Source organism: Hyperolius riggenbachi, chromosome 3 (genome assembly GCF_040937935.1).
Source record: "Hyperolius riggenbachi isolate aHypRig1 chromosome 3, aHypRig1.pri, whole genome shotgun sequence".
Taxonomy (NCBI): Eukaryota; Metazoa; Chordata; class Amphibia; order Anura; family Hyperoliidae; genus Hyperolius; species Hyperolius riggenbachi.
In genome coordinates, this window is record NC_090648.1 from 238,598,382 (window position 1) to 238,616,370 (window position 17,989).

Sequence of the window (17,989 nt, forward strand, 5' to 3'; positions counted from 1 at the left end):
AGCACTCCTATCCATCAGATCAGGCCCAATACAACCTGTCATCTAAAAGGCCACCCTGCTTATGACCGGTTCCACAAAATTCGCCCCCTCATAGACCACCTGTCATCAAAATTTGCAGATGCTTATACCCCTGAACAGTCATTTTGAGACATTTGGTTTCCAGACTACTCACAGTTTTGGGCCCGTAAAATGCCATGGCGGTATAGGAACCCCACAAGTGACCCCATTTTAGAAAAAAAGACATCCCAAGGTATTCTGTTAGGTGTATGACAAGTTCATAGAAGATTTTATTTTTTGTCAAAAGTTAGCGGAAATTGATTTTTATTGTTTTTTTTTCACAAAGTGTCATTTTTCACTAACTTGTGACAAAAAATAAAATCTTCTATGAACTCGCCATACACCTAATGGAATACCTTGGGGTGTCTTCTTTCTAAAATGGGGTCACTTGTGGGGTTCCTATACTGCCCTGGCATTTTAGGGGCCCTAAACCGTGAGTAGTAGTCTAGAAAACAAATGCCTCAAAATGACCTGTGAATAGGACGTTGGGCCCCTTAGCGCACCTAGGCTGCAAAAAAGTGTCACACATGTGGTACCACCGTACTCAGGAAAAGTAGTATAATGTGTTTTGGGGTGTATTTTTACACATACCCATGCTGAGTGGGAGAAATATCTCTGTAAATGGACAATTGTGTGTAAAAAAAAAATCAAACAATTGTCATTTATAGAGCTATTTCTCCCACCCAGCATGGGTATGTGTAAAAATACACCCCAAAACACATTATACTACTTCTCTTGAGTACGGCGGTACCACGTGTGGCACGTTTTTACACCCCAAGTGCACTAAGGGCCCCAAAGTCCAATGAGTACCTTTAGGATTTCACAGGTCATTTTGCGACATTTGGTTTCAAGACTACTCCTCACGGTTTAGGGCCCCTAAAATGCCAGGGCAGTATAGGAACCCCACAAATGACCCCATTCTAGAAAGAAGACACCCAAAGGTATTCCGCTTTTTTGCAGCCTAACTGCGCTAAGGGGCCCAAAGTCAAATGAGCACCTTTAGGCTTTACAGGGGTGCTTACAATTTAGCACCCCCCAAAATGTCAGGACAGTAAACACACCCCACAAATGACCCCATTTTAGAAAGTAGACACTTCAAGGTATTCAGAGAGGGGCATGGTGAGTCCGTGGCAGATTTTTATTTTTTTTGTCGCAGGTTAGAAGAAATGGAAACTTTTTTTTTTGTCACAAAGTGTCATTTTCCGCTTACTTTTGACAAAAAATAATATCTTCTATGAACTCACTATGCCTTTCAGTGAATACTTTGGGATGTCTTCTTTCCAAAATGGGGTCATTTGGGGGGTATTTATACTATCCTGGAATTCTAGCCCCTCATGAAACATGTCAGGTGGTCAGAAAAGTCAGAGATGCTGGAAAATGGGAAAATTCACTTTTTGCACCATAGTTTGTAAACGCTATAACTTTTACCCAAACCAATAAATATAGGCTGAATGGGGGTTTTTTTAATCAAAAACATGTTTTTCCACATTTTTCGTTCTGCATGTATACAGAAATTTTACTTTATTTGAAAAATACCAGCACAGAAAGTTAAAAAAAAATCATTTCTTTGACAAAATTTATGTCTTTTTTGATGAATATAATAAAAAGTAAAAATCGCAGCAGCAATCAAATAGCACCAAAAGAAAGCTTTATTAGTGACAAGAAAAGGAGCCAAAATTCATTTAGGTGGTAGGTTGTAAGAGCGAGCAATAAACCGTGAAAGCTGTAGTGGTCTGAATGGAAAAAAAAGTGCCTGGTCCTTAAGGGGGGTAAAGCCCACGGTCCTCAAGTGGTTAAGCTACTATCGATCAAGAAAATACTCATAATTACTCTAACAGAACTTTTTCACTGACATTTTGGTACTTTCCCAAGTGCTGAAAAGTTCTTTTAGGGCTCGTTAACACTAGAATCGTTTTTTGAAATTTTTAAATGTAGGCGATTTGTACAAATCGCCCTAAAAGCGCCTACACTATGCTTTCCAATGAGATCGTTCTCATTGGGGTGTTCCGTTTGCTTGCCGATTATAAAAGCGCTGTGTGTACCATTTTCAGAGCGATTTTCACTGAATGGAAAGTATAGGGAAATCGCAAAGCACTTGTAAAAGTGCTTTGTATAGCGATTTCCTCAGCGCTTTCATGAATAAATACAATTGTATTTATTCATTTCCGGGGGCAAAGTAATCGCTTCCTGACTTATGTCAGGAAGTGATTTAAATAATTGCTCTGCTAAAGCGCTTACAAAAGCGCTTATAACACGCAGCGCAATTAAAAAATAATAATCGTTCAGCGCAGGCGAAAGCGCAACGCAATGTGAACAAGGCCTTAAACTGGCTATGAGCTCCTAGGAGAAAACTGCATTGAATAAGAGACAATGGCCTCAATTCACTAAGCTTATCTTCTATCTTTAATAACTCTTCTAGAGTTGTTACCATGGTGATAAGGCATGTAGTATTCAGGAAACATTTTACCTCAGGCAAGCCTAAAGTGAACTCTTCTGTCTTTAAATTAACTCTCCAATCCTTAAAATAACTCCAGAGTTAAAGACAGGCTGTTAATTAACTGCATGTGAAAATAACTACAGAGGAGGTAAATTAACTACAGAGGAGGTAAATTAACTACAGAGGAGGTAAATTAACTACAGGAGAGGTAACTTAAGGAATGAAGAGGTAAGATAACTCTTTCACGTGTGGAGGTAAGTTTTCTCTTGCTTTATTATCTCTAGCATGATCATAGTGAATTGAGGCCATTGTTTTTTTCAGTTTTATTCCTGGCAGATTCGATCACTGATCAAATCAGATGGGAGTCAATTCCCCCAAAATGTCACTTTGATGAAATGTCAAACGTTTTTGACCAAAAATCTATAGTATTGATCGGACAGGACAGAAAATCTAGGTCAACATGGGGTGGGGCAGGAACAGTAGTAGATCAACGACCCATAGCATTGCACTGCATCAAACGGTGCAACGTTGCAGTTCAATAAATTGGTTCAGACAGATGGCTGCCAGAGTCTGTCATCATTTAGCACCGGGATAAACTGCGTGACGCACAGAGATGAATGGGAGCATCCACCTTGATGAGTTTACCATCAACTGCGCAAACACTGTTGATCGAATCCAAAGACACTGCATGTAGCTTCTAGCATCAGCTGTGCTTGCATTCAGTATTAGGGGCTCAAAATGCAACAGAAATTATGCCAAATGCTTTTCTGCTCAGTAGCAGAGAAGTGTTTGACATCAGTGAAACAAGCCGCCAGTCAGGTCTATTGTCCCTAAGGGTATCAATTTGTTTTTACCCATGTATAAGTTCCCTTCTTAGTTGATGTTAAAGACTGAACAGGAGGATGTGGAGGCTGAGCCAAGCTGCAACAGTTGCAGCTCTGTTCATATAACCAAGTCAACTAAACAAGCAAGTTAAGATTTTTGGCAAAGTTAACATTTTTATTTAGCACAACACTATCATGTTGCTCTGCAACGCAAGTGGTCATGCGTTTCACAGAAACAAACAGCACCTGCATTGCTCTGTGTTGGTTACAGCACTGAATCTCAATCGGATTCCAGCAAGTTGATTTTGCATTGGTTAATGAAGTACAATTTAGCTGCCAGGCAACTCACCACCCAAGTGATCAAAAGTTTCTGCTTCTTCTAACTGATAACATATCTATTGGCAGTTTATAGATCAGCAAGATCAAAAGTTTTCTAGATATGATTAAAATTATAACATCTATTGGGCAAAATAAAAGATGGGGAAAATAAGCGGGCTAAGGACAAAGCGGTAAAAGGATTTATGGAATATACAACTACAGATGTACTGTGGTTGTCATTGACCTGCCTCCTAGTTCAGCTTGAAAGATGCTATATCCAATAACCTCAACAGTCAAAGTATTGGACAAGGTGAATGAGATGCATATAATTCCAACTTAAACGTAAATGTAATTTAAACTGTACGTAGCATGGAATTGGGCCATTCCATATTGCCAGAAAGTACATACATGTAAGTCAGAATTATTTGCATCTTACTGACCATCCCTATACACTATATTGGACTCCAAAACCTTTAACAGACATAAGAAATATTGGTCTATAAGTTCATTTAAAAAAAATAAAAAAGAGGAATGATTGCTTAACATTTAAGTCAATACACAAAGAATTTACTCACTTGAACGTTTAACTCCTGTAGCATTGCAAAAGAAAAGGGAATAACATTTGTTAAGGAAAATGAAAACTCACGGTGGGAACAAGATATTTCAACAGCTCTTGTTAAATACAAAGCAGCCTTCAATCAGAGATATAAATCAGGATCTCTATTAAAGGTTTATATGAACACACTATCCAACTGCAGCAAATTATGTCTAGTCAGTATTACCTAGTGACACGATTCCCACCAAATTCCCTAGTCCACTATATAAAATCAACATGAATGTCTAGCAAAAATAAAAATCCTGATTATAATATAGAAGTAAGAGAGCCACCAATCTCATGCAGACAAAAGTGCATGCAAGTAAAGCGTGTTTACACCTGTCAGAACTGGCACATCTACATTGCCTTCTGCAGTAATGCATGGAGGAGACTACATCATGAGAAGAGGCTGGGAGACTGGTAATTGGGGGAACTCAGATGGGGTTTAGTAGCAAAGAAGGATTTAAGGTAGGAAAAAAGGATTCATGGAAGGTAACTTGTATTTTTTTATACAGTAAAAAATGCCAAATTATTGTATATTATTGTATATACCGTATTTTTCGCCGTATAAGACGCACTTTTTCTTCCCCAAAATGTTGGGGGAAAAGTGGGTGCGTCTTATGCGGCGAAGGTACGGATTTCGGGATGCAGAGGTGCGCAGGGAAGCATTATATACATTACCTGCTCCTGCCGCCGCGCTCCTGGCTCCAATCCTGGCTCCCCGAACCTCTTCTTCCATCTACCGCTGCCCGCTGCTGCCCCCGCCGAACATCGTTGGCCGGTCTTAATTAGCCGCGGGGATACGCTATCAGCACACCACGTGCCGGGGTCACGCATGCCGCCGAACGCTGGCCGGTCCTAATTAGCCGCGCAGGGATACACTATCAGCACACCACGTGCGCCGGGGTCACGCATACGCATGTGTGACCCGGCGCACGCTGATAGCGTATCCCTGCGCGGATAATTAGGACCGGCCAGCGTTGTTCGGCGGCATGCGTGACCCCGGCACGTGGTGTGCTGATAGCGTATCCATGCGGCTAAGACCGGCCAGCGATGTTCGGCGAGGGTAGCAGCGGGCAGCGGTAGATGGAAGAAGAGGATCGGGGAGCCAGGAGCGCGGCCGCAGGAGCAGGTAATGCATGTGTACTCACACTACCTGCACAGGGGGACACCGGCACTGGAGGACACACGGACAACGGGGCCACAGGCACAGGGGACGCTACCACAGGGGACACTGCTACAACAGGGGGACACTGCCACAACAGGGGGACAGTGGCACAACAGGGGGACACTGGCACAACAGGGGGACGCTGCCACAGGGGACACTGGCACAATAGGGGACACTGCCACAGGGGACATTGGCACAATAGGGGACACTGCAACAACAGGGGGACACTGCCACAACAGGGGGACACTGCCACAGGGGACACTGGCACAATAGGGGACACTGCCACAGGGGACACTGGCACAATAGGGGACACAGCCACAACAGGGGGACACTGCCACAACAGGGGGACGGGGGACACTGGCACAGGGGGCTGCAGGCAGAACAGGGGGACACGGCAGGCACAGGGGGACACAGCAGGCACAGGGGGACACAGCAGGCACAGGGGGACACAGCAGGCACAGGGGGACACAGCAGGCACAGGGGGACACAGCACATAACACTGTCCCCATATGTGGTGTAATAGTATGTAATGTAACTGGAAAGGGGGAGGTAAAAAGTCCTTAAGACACCCCTGCATCATAGACACACCTAGGTTTAGTTTTTTTCTTTTTTTCCTGATGTTTGCCCTCTAAATCTGGGTGCGTCTTATATGCCGGAGCGTCTTATACGGCGAAAAATACGGTAATTTGTAATCTATTTTTTACCACTTCTGGAATGTCTGTTGAAATCCAAGTTGTGTTTACATTCTCCTATTTCTTACATGATACAGATTTCAATAGCCTTGATCCCAGCATTTATGCTGCAATCACAAGCACCAGCCAGTTGAGATTTAACTAACATGTGCCAGCTAACATCTCCCATCAGAGATTAGAAGTCATGCTCATTGGATTGACGTTTCAGACCTTCCTATGGGCTCTTTAACACAGATGGCTTCCATGACCAACAGAGATGTGCAGGGATGTTCAGAAATTTAGATAATTTCACTCCCATTTTCACTTGCAACTGCTCCAAGTTCATGGAACTGCTGGAAATTCAGACATGCAGTTGTTGCCATGGGTAACCATTGATTATGTAGTTTACAACACTATACTCCGTTTTTAAAGCCTTAACGTGAACACTTCTCAAAACACAATTACCAAACAGTAAACAGAAAGCATTCCCATGAGCATTCTGAATTCTGAAAAAAATAATGGGATAAGACTCCACAATTTATTTTAACATGCAATAATTACTCGGAGATATAACTCTGTGCTGACAACACAGTGCACCATAATTTACCAATGACTATCAAATATATTACATGCTAATGAACTAAATGATCAGCAGTAAAGCAGAGACATTTTAAACAATTCTCTGAAACAGTACTTTCAATCTTCTAGCTTTTATAATACAATAATCCTTTGACACTTTGATTTGATCATGTCCAAAAGTCTTCTGCAGTACTCTATTTGAACTGAAAGAAACAAAGGTCAGGGAACATAAAGAACATATGACTGACTTGACTGATACACAAGAAGAGAAGGTCGAGATCATGAAAGGTCGGAAAGAAGCAGCTGTTAGATTGTGACCTTCAACTTCAGGACTTACAAGAACCAACACAGAGAACAATACACAACAAAGCAAAGATTACCAAGGGCTTCACAAGAAAGGCCAAAGACGCTCAGTACAAGTGTACAATAAAAATCTGTGATATTTATTTAGGGAAAAAAGAGAAACATGGGAGGACAAATGGGATTTCATTTCAAGACAGGAGAGGAAAAAACACTAAATCAAGGAATATGCCATCCTAGCAGGAGATTGCAAGCATTACGTGTGTGGCTCAGAAAAAACAGAGTTCAAGTTCTACATATATAAAATTCAATTTAAATTCACAGTTGGACAAATAGGAGAGTAAAAGGAAAGTATATGTGGCTGCCACAATTCAGAATGGATTAGTGCTGCTGTTCAATGAAGATTCAACAGGAAAGGTCCAATAGGTGTCTCTGCAGGTTCAATTACATACTTATATTACTTCAAACACTTGATGGTCTATAGTTGAATGATGGCTATTCCACTTCAGAAAGCAATGGAGATATATTACACGTTACAAGAAAAGGCAAAGAGTTTGGAAAATATTAGGTTGAAGTGCTGATTAGCTTCTGCCTTATCCATCTTTTAGACATAAAAGTTTATTATCTGCCTTAAAAAAGTGTACAAAGTACAAGTACACAATGAATTTAATAGCAGATACTGTAACAGTTATTGCCAGTTAGACATGCTTTTGTTTTTATATAACAGTACAATTAGTCTGTAGTAATATTACATTTTTAATTTTCTACTGTGATAATGGAGAAGCGTAAGGGACAAAACCATGTGTGAAAGGAGTGAGATTCATCTGTTGCCAACATCTTTTAAACAATTTGAAACTGCTTTGATTATACAGTAGTTCCAAAATCTCTGAACATTTGTAGTAACAAAAAATCTTAGCAACGGATGCACTGAATTCTTTACCTGATGCAAGTGCTTTATTTCTTGCCACTTCTCCAGAACCATGGAAGGCAGTGTGGTGATATATTGGGGTGCTGATAATGGTAAGGATAATAACAGAACATATTTCTGTCCTTTTTCTGTCTACTGGGTAAAACCTCAGATGTGTATTGCGCTGGGGAGTAATTGGTCACCTGGCCAGAGTAAACGGAAGTCTAATGTAATTCTGTATGTAGATGTCCATTACCTCTGCCCCATTGTCCAGCAGGGGAAACTGTGTCGACTGCTAATTAGCTGCCAATTGAGGAAGAATAGGCTGGTCGGCATGGCTTTTGAGTCTGGTGTCAGCCATTGTCCCATTAGATAAGGCAAGCCTGCTAGAGTCTTGAGGAAAGGGGGAAGCTGACACCTGAATGTTTGAAATGTATTTTGACAGCCTACTGGAAATTATTGAAGGGGTGAAGTCCTTTTGATACCATTTCCTACCTGTGGAAATTGAATTATTGGTGGAGGTGCAAACTACATCCTTATCTTTGATCAGCTAGGAAATACTGTCAACAATGGGGTTGTCACCTGTAACTTGGATCTCTGGAAATCCCATTTATGTCTGAGATTTAATTAAAAACTAGTTCCTCCCCTCCCAAAGGAAGTTGCAGCCTCCAGGCATATTTCATAGTATAAAACCGCAGCTAGGATAGCCACAACTTGTAGTTCTTGGAGGTAGCTCACACGGCTAGAACTAACCTGGTTCCTGACCAGAAGTGCGTACCCCCCGCAACAACGCCAGATCGATATGCTGGTACGTTTATTTCCCCGTTTATTTTGGTAAGCAAAATCGCTTTGTGTGTTATCTTTGTAACCTCTTATTTTTGTAACTTATCTTGTAACATTTTTACTTTGTCTTTTTGTAATCTTTTGTATATATTAAGTTCTGCATTGTTCTATGTTTTTATGGAATATTAAATCATTATTTAATAAGCTTGACTTCTGCTGTACTAAACTAACACTCATAGCCTAGAAGAGACTGCAGTATAGCTGTGTATAAGTCCGTGCCTAATTGTATGCTTGAGCAACACTACCATATGAAATTGTAATTGCATTGTGTGTGGGGGCGTTTGTCATACGTTGGCCAAAGCGCGCAGCTGACCCAACGTACGAAACGCCAGTGCGAGTAGCTAACAGTATCGTTCGGAACGACTGTTAGTGGTTTTGCGTCACTATAGTGTAAGATTGCAACGGTGTGTGTGTGTGTGGCGCTCTCGTATTTGGCCTAAGCGCAGAGCTGACCCAAATACGAAAACGCAGATTGCGTATTGAGCACACGATAGCTGAGTGAACGTGTCTAGCAACGCTAGTGGTGGCAGTGGTAAGTGTTTGAGGGGTTCCAGCCTTGTTTGTAGCTTAAATAAGGCTGTTCCCCGCTTAATCTGGTCAAACCCGCAGTCGGGAACCGTATACGCAGGCGTGCCGCGGGCCGGTTCTTGACAGGCAGTACTGCAACAAAATCCTCTAAAGATAGTCGGGTCTGTTGCAAAACAAAAATTTAGCTAAAACTGTATAAATGCACAAAAGTACATGTATCCCTTTGTCCCCTAAAGTGATGCTTAATGTGTTTTGTTTTCTTAAAACAGAAGGTATTCACGATAATTCAGCTTTAAGTGAACAAATGTCGTTACCCGTAATGCACCACTACTGAATATGCAAATTATCTCTGTATGCCCCTGAAGCCAGGCTTGCATCCAGAACTGCTGGTGTATAGTTGCTTGGGTACTTGGTTGTACTGGTCCAAGCCCTATCCCATAGTGCATGGAGGAGGACCAAAAGTCAGAAACGGGCTGTCTGCATGTGGGGTTGATGTGGCTCTGTAAAGTTTCAAGCTATAGGCTTGCTATACACCAGCGGTTCTGGATGTATGCCTGGCTTCAGGGGCATAAAGAGATAATTTGCATATTCAGTAGCAGTACATTGTGGGTAACAGAAGATGTTCACTTAAAGCTGAATTATCGCAAATACCTTCTGTTTTAAGAAGGCAGATCACACTAAGGCCTCTTGCACACTGCAAGCGATTCAGATTCAGATTCCGCTTTTTAATCTGTTTTTACTTCCGATTCCGATTCAGATTTGCAGTTTGCTCCTTGCACACTGCAAATCGGAATCTGAATCGGAGGTAAAAAACTGATTAAAAAGCGGAATCGGAATCGCTTGCAGTGTGCAAGAAGCCTATTGGTGTGTACACACTTAAAAGATTAATGAAAGATCTTAGACCATTTTTACCACCTTCCATGTAGTATGAGAGCCATACTCTACACAGTTTATTCTATTGAGCTGAACTCCCATCAGATCAAAATCTTTGCAAGATGCTGCACACATTCAAATGATCAGTATCTGCAAAAGATCTGTTCCTGCAAAAGATCCGTTTCTGCAAAATGCATTCATAGTCTATGACAGCTGTGCCCAACCTACGGCCCGCGGGCCATGTGTGGCCCGCAAGGCCAGTTTCTGTGGCCCGCGCGGCGGTGTCCTGCGGAGGGGGAGGCTGGGGGAGACTGAGGAGGCTGCCCGCGGAGGGGTAGAGGATCGGGTGGTATTGCGTAGTAAAGTATCGGCGTAGTCCTGCGCATACACGCTGGTATTCAGCACCGGGTAGCGCTGGGATAGTTAGAAAGCCTCGCTCATTGGTTAGTGCAGGAACCTTCCTCCAATAGGAATTAGGCTGATTCCTATTGGAGGAAGGTTCCTGCACTAACCAATGAGCGAGGCTTTCTAACTATCCCAGCGCTACCCGGGGCTGAATACCAGCACATTCTCAAGTATGCGCGGGACTACGCCGATACTTTACTACGCAATACCACCCGATCCTCTCCTCCTCGGGCAGCCGCCTCAGCCCCACACAGAGCCCCACACAGACAGGTCAGCCCCACACAGACAGGGCAGCCTCCTCAGCCCCACACAGACAGGGCCGCCCACTCAGGCCCACACAGACAGGTCAGGCCCACACAGACAGGTCAGCCCCACACAGACAGGGCAGCCTCCTCAGCCCCACACAGACAGGTCAGCCCACTCAGCCCCACACAGACAGGTCAGCCCCACACAGCCCCACACAGACAGGGCAGCCTCCTCAGCCCCACACAGACAGGGCAGCCTCCTCAGCCCCACACAGACAGGGCAGCCTCCTCAGCCCCACACAGACAGGGCAGCCTCCTCAGCCCCACACAGACAGGGCAGCCTCCTCAGCCCCACACAGACAGGGCAGCCCACTCAGCCCCACACAGACAGGGCAGCCCACTCAGCCCCACACAGACAGGGCAGCCCACTCAGCCCCACACAGACAGGGCAGCCCACTCAGCCCCACACAGACAGGGCAGCCCACTCAGCCCCACACAGACAGGGCAGCCCACTCAGCCCCACACAGACAGGGCAGCCCCCTCAGCCCCACACAGACAGGGCAGCCTCCTCAGCCACACACAGACGGGGCAGCCTCCTGAGCCCCACACAGACGGGGCAGCCTCCTCAACCCCACACAGACAGGGCAGCCCACTCAGCCCCACACAGACAGGGCAGCCCCCTCAGCCCCACACAGAGCTGACAGCCCCCTCAGCCCCACACAGAGCAGACAGCCCCCTCAGCACCACACAGAGCGGGCAGCCCCACACAGAAACTGGCTCACGTTCTCGCATCACAGATGATCATCTTCATTCTGTATTAAGAATAAATGTTACAAATTTGGAGCCGAATATCCAGAAATTGGTTTCTGAAAAACAGCCGCAAACTTCTCATTAAGAAAATGTGCATCAAATGGTGAGTACAACAATTCTTATATTGTCGTTTTCTTTCCATTTCCAACACCATGTTAACTGTTACTAGAAAAACGTTTAAAGTTTTACATCGAAAATTTGTATGTATGTGTTCCGGCCCTCGAGATTTTTCTTGATTTAAAGTTCGGCCCTCGGGCCAAAAAAGGTTGGGCACCACTGGTCTATGATATCTGCAGATCTCATACACAGCTTGTTTAACAGACAGTTCAGCTCAATAGAATAGACTGTGTAGAGTATGGCTCTCATACTACATGGAAGGTAGTAAAATTGGTCTAAGATCTTTCATTAATCTTTCAAGTGTGTACACACCTTTAGCATTGCTTTTTAGTAGGAGGGCTTTTCTGTCTCTTTTAGTCCCCTATACTTTCCTAGTGGTTTTGGGTCATCCCGAGCTGCTTGAGTAATCTGTTCATCTAAAGTGAAAAATACATTCTTAATCGTTCTACCTGGACTGTCCAGATACAGAGATCGGGCCACCGTGGTCTAGTGCCTCTTCAATCTACACTGTGAATTAAGCTGTGGATGCCATCTGTCCAAACAAAAAGAGTAGGGGGTAGACAGGAGGTGGGCTTTTGAGAGCTTTACCCAGTCATTGAGGGTGTTCTACTGCCATCATTAGCCCTACATACTGTCTACTACTTAGGCTATTGAGGTAGACTGTTCACTATTATTTACAACTTCCAGAGTACAAGCAATAAGCCACAATGGTTAGCCCTCTGTATCTGGAAATAATAGGAAATGCATCCAATTTCTTTTTTAATGGACTTTCTGGGCTAAGACGAAAACTGTATGTATGTGCATAAGTGCAGTTATGCTTTAAGTCTAAGGGCCATTTCCACTAGGGCTGGGACTGTCAGATTTCATACGCATGAACACAGATCCAGAATCTCAGCCTATTGAAATCAAAAGGCTGCATCTCAATTCTTGCGCATTAAAATGTTCTGAAGCAGTGCTTCAGAATTCCGGACAATGCAGCTGAATCTCCATAGCCATGCATTGCACTGTTACTGGGATTCGGATGCGTAATTGGCATGCTCTCTCAGAAATGGAAAGTTGGAGCTAGAGAAACCTGCCCTTATAGTAATCTTCCCTTACACAGATAATACATTATTTAGCCAGGTTATTGTGAAACCATAAAGTTAAAAAAAAAGGGGGGGGGTCTGAATATTTTGTCAAAAGTGTATTGATCCTAGTCGCCACCAAGCAAATATAACAAACCAAATGCATATAAAGTCCTTCATAACCTGCTTTCTAAGCATACAAACTGATTGGTCAGAGTGACTGTTTACAACAAGTAAAAATGGAAAAAGGAGAAAAGTGAAACTGTACCCGCATGCGTTCCAGGATGCGGCCATGGCACTAAGGGATAATTTACCCGTTTAACTGCCTCCCTGTTGCTGATACTTTCGAGGAAGTATCGAGGGGATGAAGTGCAGAATCGAGGCCCAAGGCAGATGAATTGCTATGGAAAAAAGATGTATCAACTCGTACTAACGCATACCAACTAATTAAGTGTAAATGGGGCCTAAGGGGGGAAAATGTCCGAAAGCTGAGGCTGCCATACTATGGTGCCACCAGTGTAGTGCAGTATAGACAATGCATAAGTGCTTGAAACTTCCAGGCTTTAAATTTCAGTCTATTACAAACTTTGTACAGTTTTATGGCTTTCAACATATCTTTTGGTCAGAAATGGAGGGACAAATCTTCATAGAACTATGATCACATGCAGAAGAAAAAAAAAAAAAAAAAACAGGCAAGTACAGTATATTTCTGATATAAAATAGTGCTTCAAATCAGCAAAACAATACCAAACAGCTAGGAGTGCCATCAAAGCTCAGCAGATGTTAACCTTTTGCTTTAGCTCTGTAAATAAAGTTAAGCCCTTTAGCGTTGGTACTCAAGAGTGCAAAGAGCACATCCCATGCAACTTCTCTTCTGCAATGTGATTTACCATGTGCAGAGCCTTACATAAATCAGATTACAGGTTTTGATGAGAGAGGCCCATCTATCAAGATGGCACTTGCATAGACACAGAGAAGAATTTGTCTATTGATACATTCATCAAGCAAAGAGGTGATAAAGTGATTTTCAGCTTTAAAAACAGCAACACGCATTTAGTGAAAAAAGTGGCTGTGATTACAGCGGTGTTCTACCTTCAGAAAGGAAGTGGAAACTGATGCCCAGTGTTTCTCAGATCAGAAGCCAAGATAGCTGCAACTGTTTCCTGTGAGGCTTTCTCAAACACTGCATTCTTCTCACTTATTCAGATTTCAATAGAGGTGTAAATCTTTTCAGTAACATGCAGTGAATATCACAAACGCCAAGGAGAGTAAAAGTCATTCCAAATGGACGATGAACAGATGTAGTTTAAAAATTATTTAACGCAAATGACAGCTCAGGGGAACAATAAATAAACGATCCACAATGGTGATCGGCATTTTGAATGAACAATATGTTTTTGCCTCTGACGAAGCAGAGTATCCTGCAAAACAGGCTGTTAGGCCATACACTATGCAACCGCTGTCATATATTGAGGATAGAATAAAGGCGCCGTGCATTTCATGCCTGCTGGTGCCCGCACTCTATTTTGCTTTCTTTTTCACAATTAACTCTGTTTGGTCTGGAGACACAGTACTGCAACGCATACCCTCAATGGTCTACCCAGTCATCTAGTGCCAATCTTTTCTCGTCTCACACCCATATATCCATAAGAATCATTATCAATGCTAAACTCCCCAAACCCTGGAAAATGCATAGCCTATTAAACGCTAGATATTAATTTGCAAAATATGCTCAAAGCAGTTAACGTTACCAATCGATAACAAACAACCTCTTAATGTGTCAACAATAGAAATGATAGACATCTGGAAAGCAGCTTTACAATAATGCTGTTAACTGCCTATACACTGTAACACATGAATGATCTCATCCTCATATGTGGAGATCTACATGCCTTACCACACAAGATGTAATCCAGTAACATTTGATGGACAACAGAGGCCATGGGAGCAGCATGTTCCCCATGTTATGCGACACTGTTCTCAGATAACTGGGAGGTGAGGGTGATGTACGATGCATATGGGTAATGGAATTTACCAGTCTTGCTGCTATATATACAAGATTTCCATATAGTAAAAAAAAGGTGGAAACTGACAAACTGGATACATTTAAAGAGAACCCGAGGTGGGTTTGAAGAATATTATCTGCATACAGAGGCTGGATCTGCCTATACAGCCCAGCCTCTGTTGCTATCCCAAACCCCCCTAAGGTCCCCCTGCACTCTGCAATTCCTCATAAATCACAGCCACGTTGCTGACAAACAGCTTGTCAGAGCTGGCTGTGTTTATCTCTATAGTGTCAGTCTGCTGCTCTCCCCGCCTCCTGCAGAACTCCAGTCCCCGCCTGCATCCCTTCCCTCCCTGCTGATTGGAGGGAAGGGACGGGGGCAGGGACCGGAGCTCTGCAGGAGGCGGGGGAGCAGCTGAGACTGACACTACAGATGTAAACACAGCCTCACAGCGTGGCTGTGATTTATGAGGGATTGCAGAGTGCAGGGGGACCTTAGTGGGGTTTGGGATAGCAACAGAGGCAGGCCTGTATAGGCAGATCCAGCCTCTGTATTCAGATAACATTCTTCAAACACACCTCGGGTTCTCTTTAAGGGTTAACAATGCCAAGGGTTAAAATAAAAACTCTTAGAAACACTCCAATACATTTGAATAAAAAAACTCTCTGCATTTCAAGATCAAAAAGCATGGAAGTACTGGGTTCTCGGAAAAGAAGACATTGTCTTTTATTAATTTTTGTACCAAAAGATGTGCTAGGGCTTATTTTCAGCAGAGGTCTTATATTTTGATGAACATGCATCTTCTTCTTTCCCCCAGCTCCATGCCGCTGTGTCCCCGATCTTCGACCTATGAGGAGAAAATACAGCAACTTGTTTCTACTGGAGCTGATGATCTCGTAGACGGGACCATGGCTCTGTTATTGGGCCGATTACTGCACTTGCTGAGTAAAAGCTAGTGCAGTGCTTGGCTCAACGATGGAGCCATGGTCCTGCCTGAGAGACCATCAGCTCCAGTAGAAACACAACTTGCTATACTGTTTCCCCCTTACTGCAGCTAGGGTTTACTTTCGAGGTAGGGCTTATATTTCGAGCACGCACAAAATTCCTACTAGGGCTTACGTCTTAAGGCTAATGCTAAAAAAAGCTATCCCTCCTTAACAGCACTGCATTTTAGATAAACATGTTCAATTCACACATTGCATGGACATCTATAAACAGCTGTCCACCTGTACTCATTTTTCATGCAATGCAACTACAATATTATTATTATTTAGTATTTCTTTTATAGTTCTGGCATCTTGTTTGAAGGGCCACATAGGTTACAAAAAGATAGGCAATATAATCTAATCTCGCATATATGCACTTTCTACACCTGATACCTGTATTGCAAGTGTTTATTAATTAAATTTGGTTATTTAATTTGAGAACATTTGATAACTTTGGGCAGCATAGTGGCTTAGAAGATAGTACTCTAATCCTGCAGGGCACTATCTACATGGAGTGTGTATGTTCTCCTTGTGTCTGTGTGTGTGTTCTATGGACACCCCCCATTTCTTCCCACAGCTCACTGCTAAAATAATTTGCCCTATGCTACAACTGATATAGGACTATGGTAGGGATTAAATTGTGAGCCCCCCCGTCCCCCGCCGAGCGCCAGTTAAGTGACAAGAATATATACTCTGAACAGAGCTGCGGATGATGTTGGTGCTATATAAATACTAAATAAGAACATCCTATAACTTGGAGCCTAAAGCCGCATCTACACACGTAGATGCGGCCGCGATGCTCCTTATCAATCGAACAGCTGATGCGGCTCCATTGATAAGATCCAACAGGACGAATCTTGCTTCCGCCGATTCCCTGCTCGCTCCCCGCGAGGGGACAATGGCAGGGAATTGAGCGGAAGATAAGCGGGGACGAGCGGGGAATCGAATGCGGGTGACGCGGCGGGGACGCGGAAGAGGCGATCCGGCGGCTAATCGCAGCCTCATCTACGCGTGTCTGTAACAGTCTATTACATGTGTTCCAGGACCAAGATAAATTAATGAAGATTATGAGGTTTCATCTAGTCAGGTTCAGGAGTGTAAAAAATTACAGCATTTTCCACCAAAAAAAATCTAAAGACTATCACTGCAAGGTCTGTGTTACTTTGGTCAGCTCTGACCGAAGCAGCACACACTTGTATCAATAGTCCTTACACTTTTGGGGGAAATATGCTCTACCTATCGGTATTTATTTTTTGCACTCCTGCACATTCTGGTGGTCCTCTAACAAAGGTCTTCTAAGGGCAAAACATGTTAGATAATAGGCTAGTTTGAGGAGCATAGTTTGCATCCGCTCTGTACCTGATCAAGGACCAGTGCAACTGTTCTATCCAGCTGTGCCACGGTAGATGCCCCGAGACTTTTGAAGTAGACATATTCAGTCTCGATTAGTAAAATTGCTTCACTGGTGTGCTCTTATCCTGTAGTCTTCTTAGGTCCGAGTCATTCATTATTGCTTACCAGCCCTTGTTAACTATGACGTGTTATTGCTTGTGATAGATATCACGGCATTTGCCATTTTAGTGCAGACCTAATAAAACTTATTTTTTTATCAGCACTAATAGGGCTTTCCCATCTGGGAACATAATTGGAATTGACACTTCCTGTGTCCAACCTTCTATCGTAGTGATGCATCAAATATAGAATAGGGTAATTTTCTGCTAACACAATTTGTGCGTATCTTAAAATCTTATCACCTGAAACACTAGTTTGTAATAATTTTGGATCAGTTATTCAATGTGTTCTCTCTCTTTCTTTCAGACGCTAAAGACAAGTTTACTGACTCCTCCTGTGGAACAGCCATAGGAATACGCAGAATGTTCACTGCAGTGAACACAAATGAGGAGTGGAATATTAAGAATAGGAAAGTCTGCATCAGAAATGTTTCTCCTTTCTAACTTTATTTCCCAAAACCTCATGGAGAAACTGTCACTGAAATTTCTGTCAACCATATAAGGTTTACCTAATTTTCTTAAAGAGAACCTAAACTGAAAATAAAAAGTTAAAATAACCATACACATGTCGTACTTGCCTCCCGCAGAGTCTACTCCTCAATCTCTTTCTCGTGTCCCATTTGTCCACTGTGATCAATGGAATTCTCTGTCCTCCATTTAAAAAATGGCCATTACCCAACAACAGCTTCCTGGTCAGCACACTGTTAAACTGTAATATCACCCACTTGAGCCATAAGGAAACATG

At 43.1% G+C, this 17,989-nt stretch overlaps 1 protein-coding gene across 3 annotated transcripts in view; it reads right to left on the reverse strand.

Annotated features, from left to right (window-relative positions):
- CHCHD3 (coiled-coil-helix-coiled-coil-helix domain containing 3) overlaps positions 1-17,989 on the reverse strand; it is a 278,284-nt gene that overhangs the window by 132,532 nt on the left and 127,763 nt on the right. For 2 of the 3 annotated variants that reach the window (XM_068272640.1, XM_068272641.1), the window contains exon 5: positions 4,212-4,226. The exons of the other annotated variant lie outside the window; for it this stretch is intronic. In XM_068272640.1, coding sequence (XP_068128741.1) covers positions 4,212-4,226 — 15 coding nt within the window. The remainder of the gene's footprint in view (positions 1-4,211; positions 4,227-17,989) is intronic. 3 annotated transcript variants of the gene reach the window in all.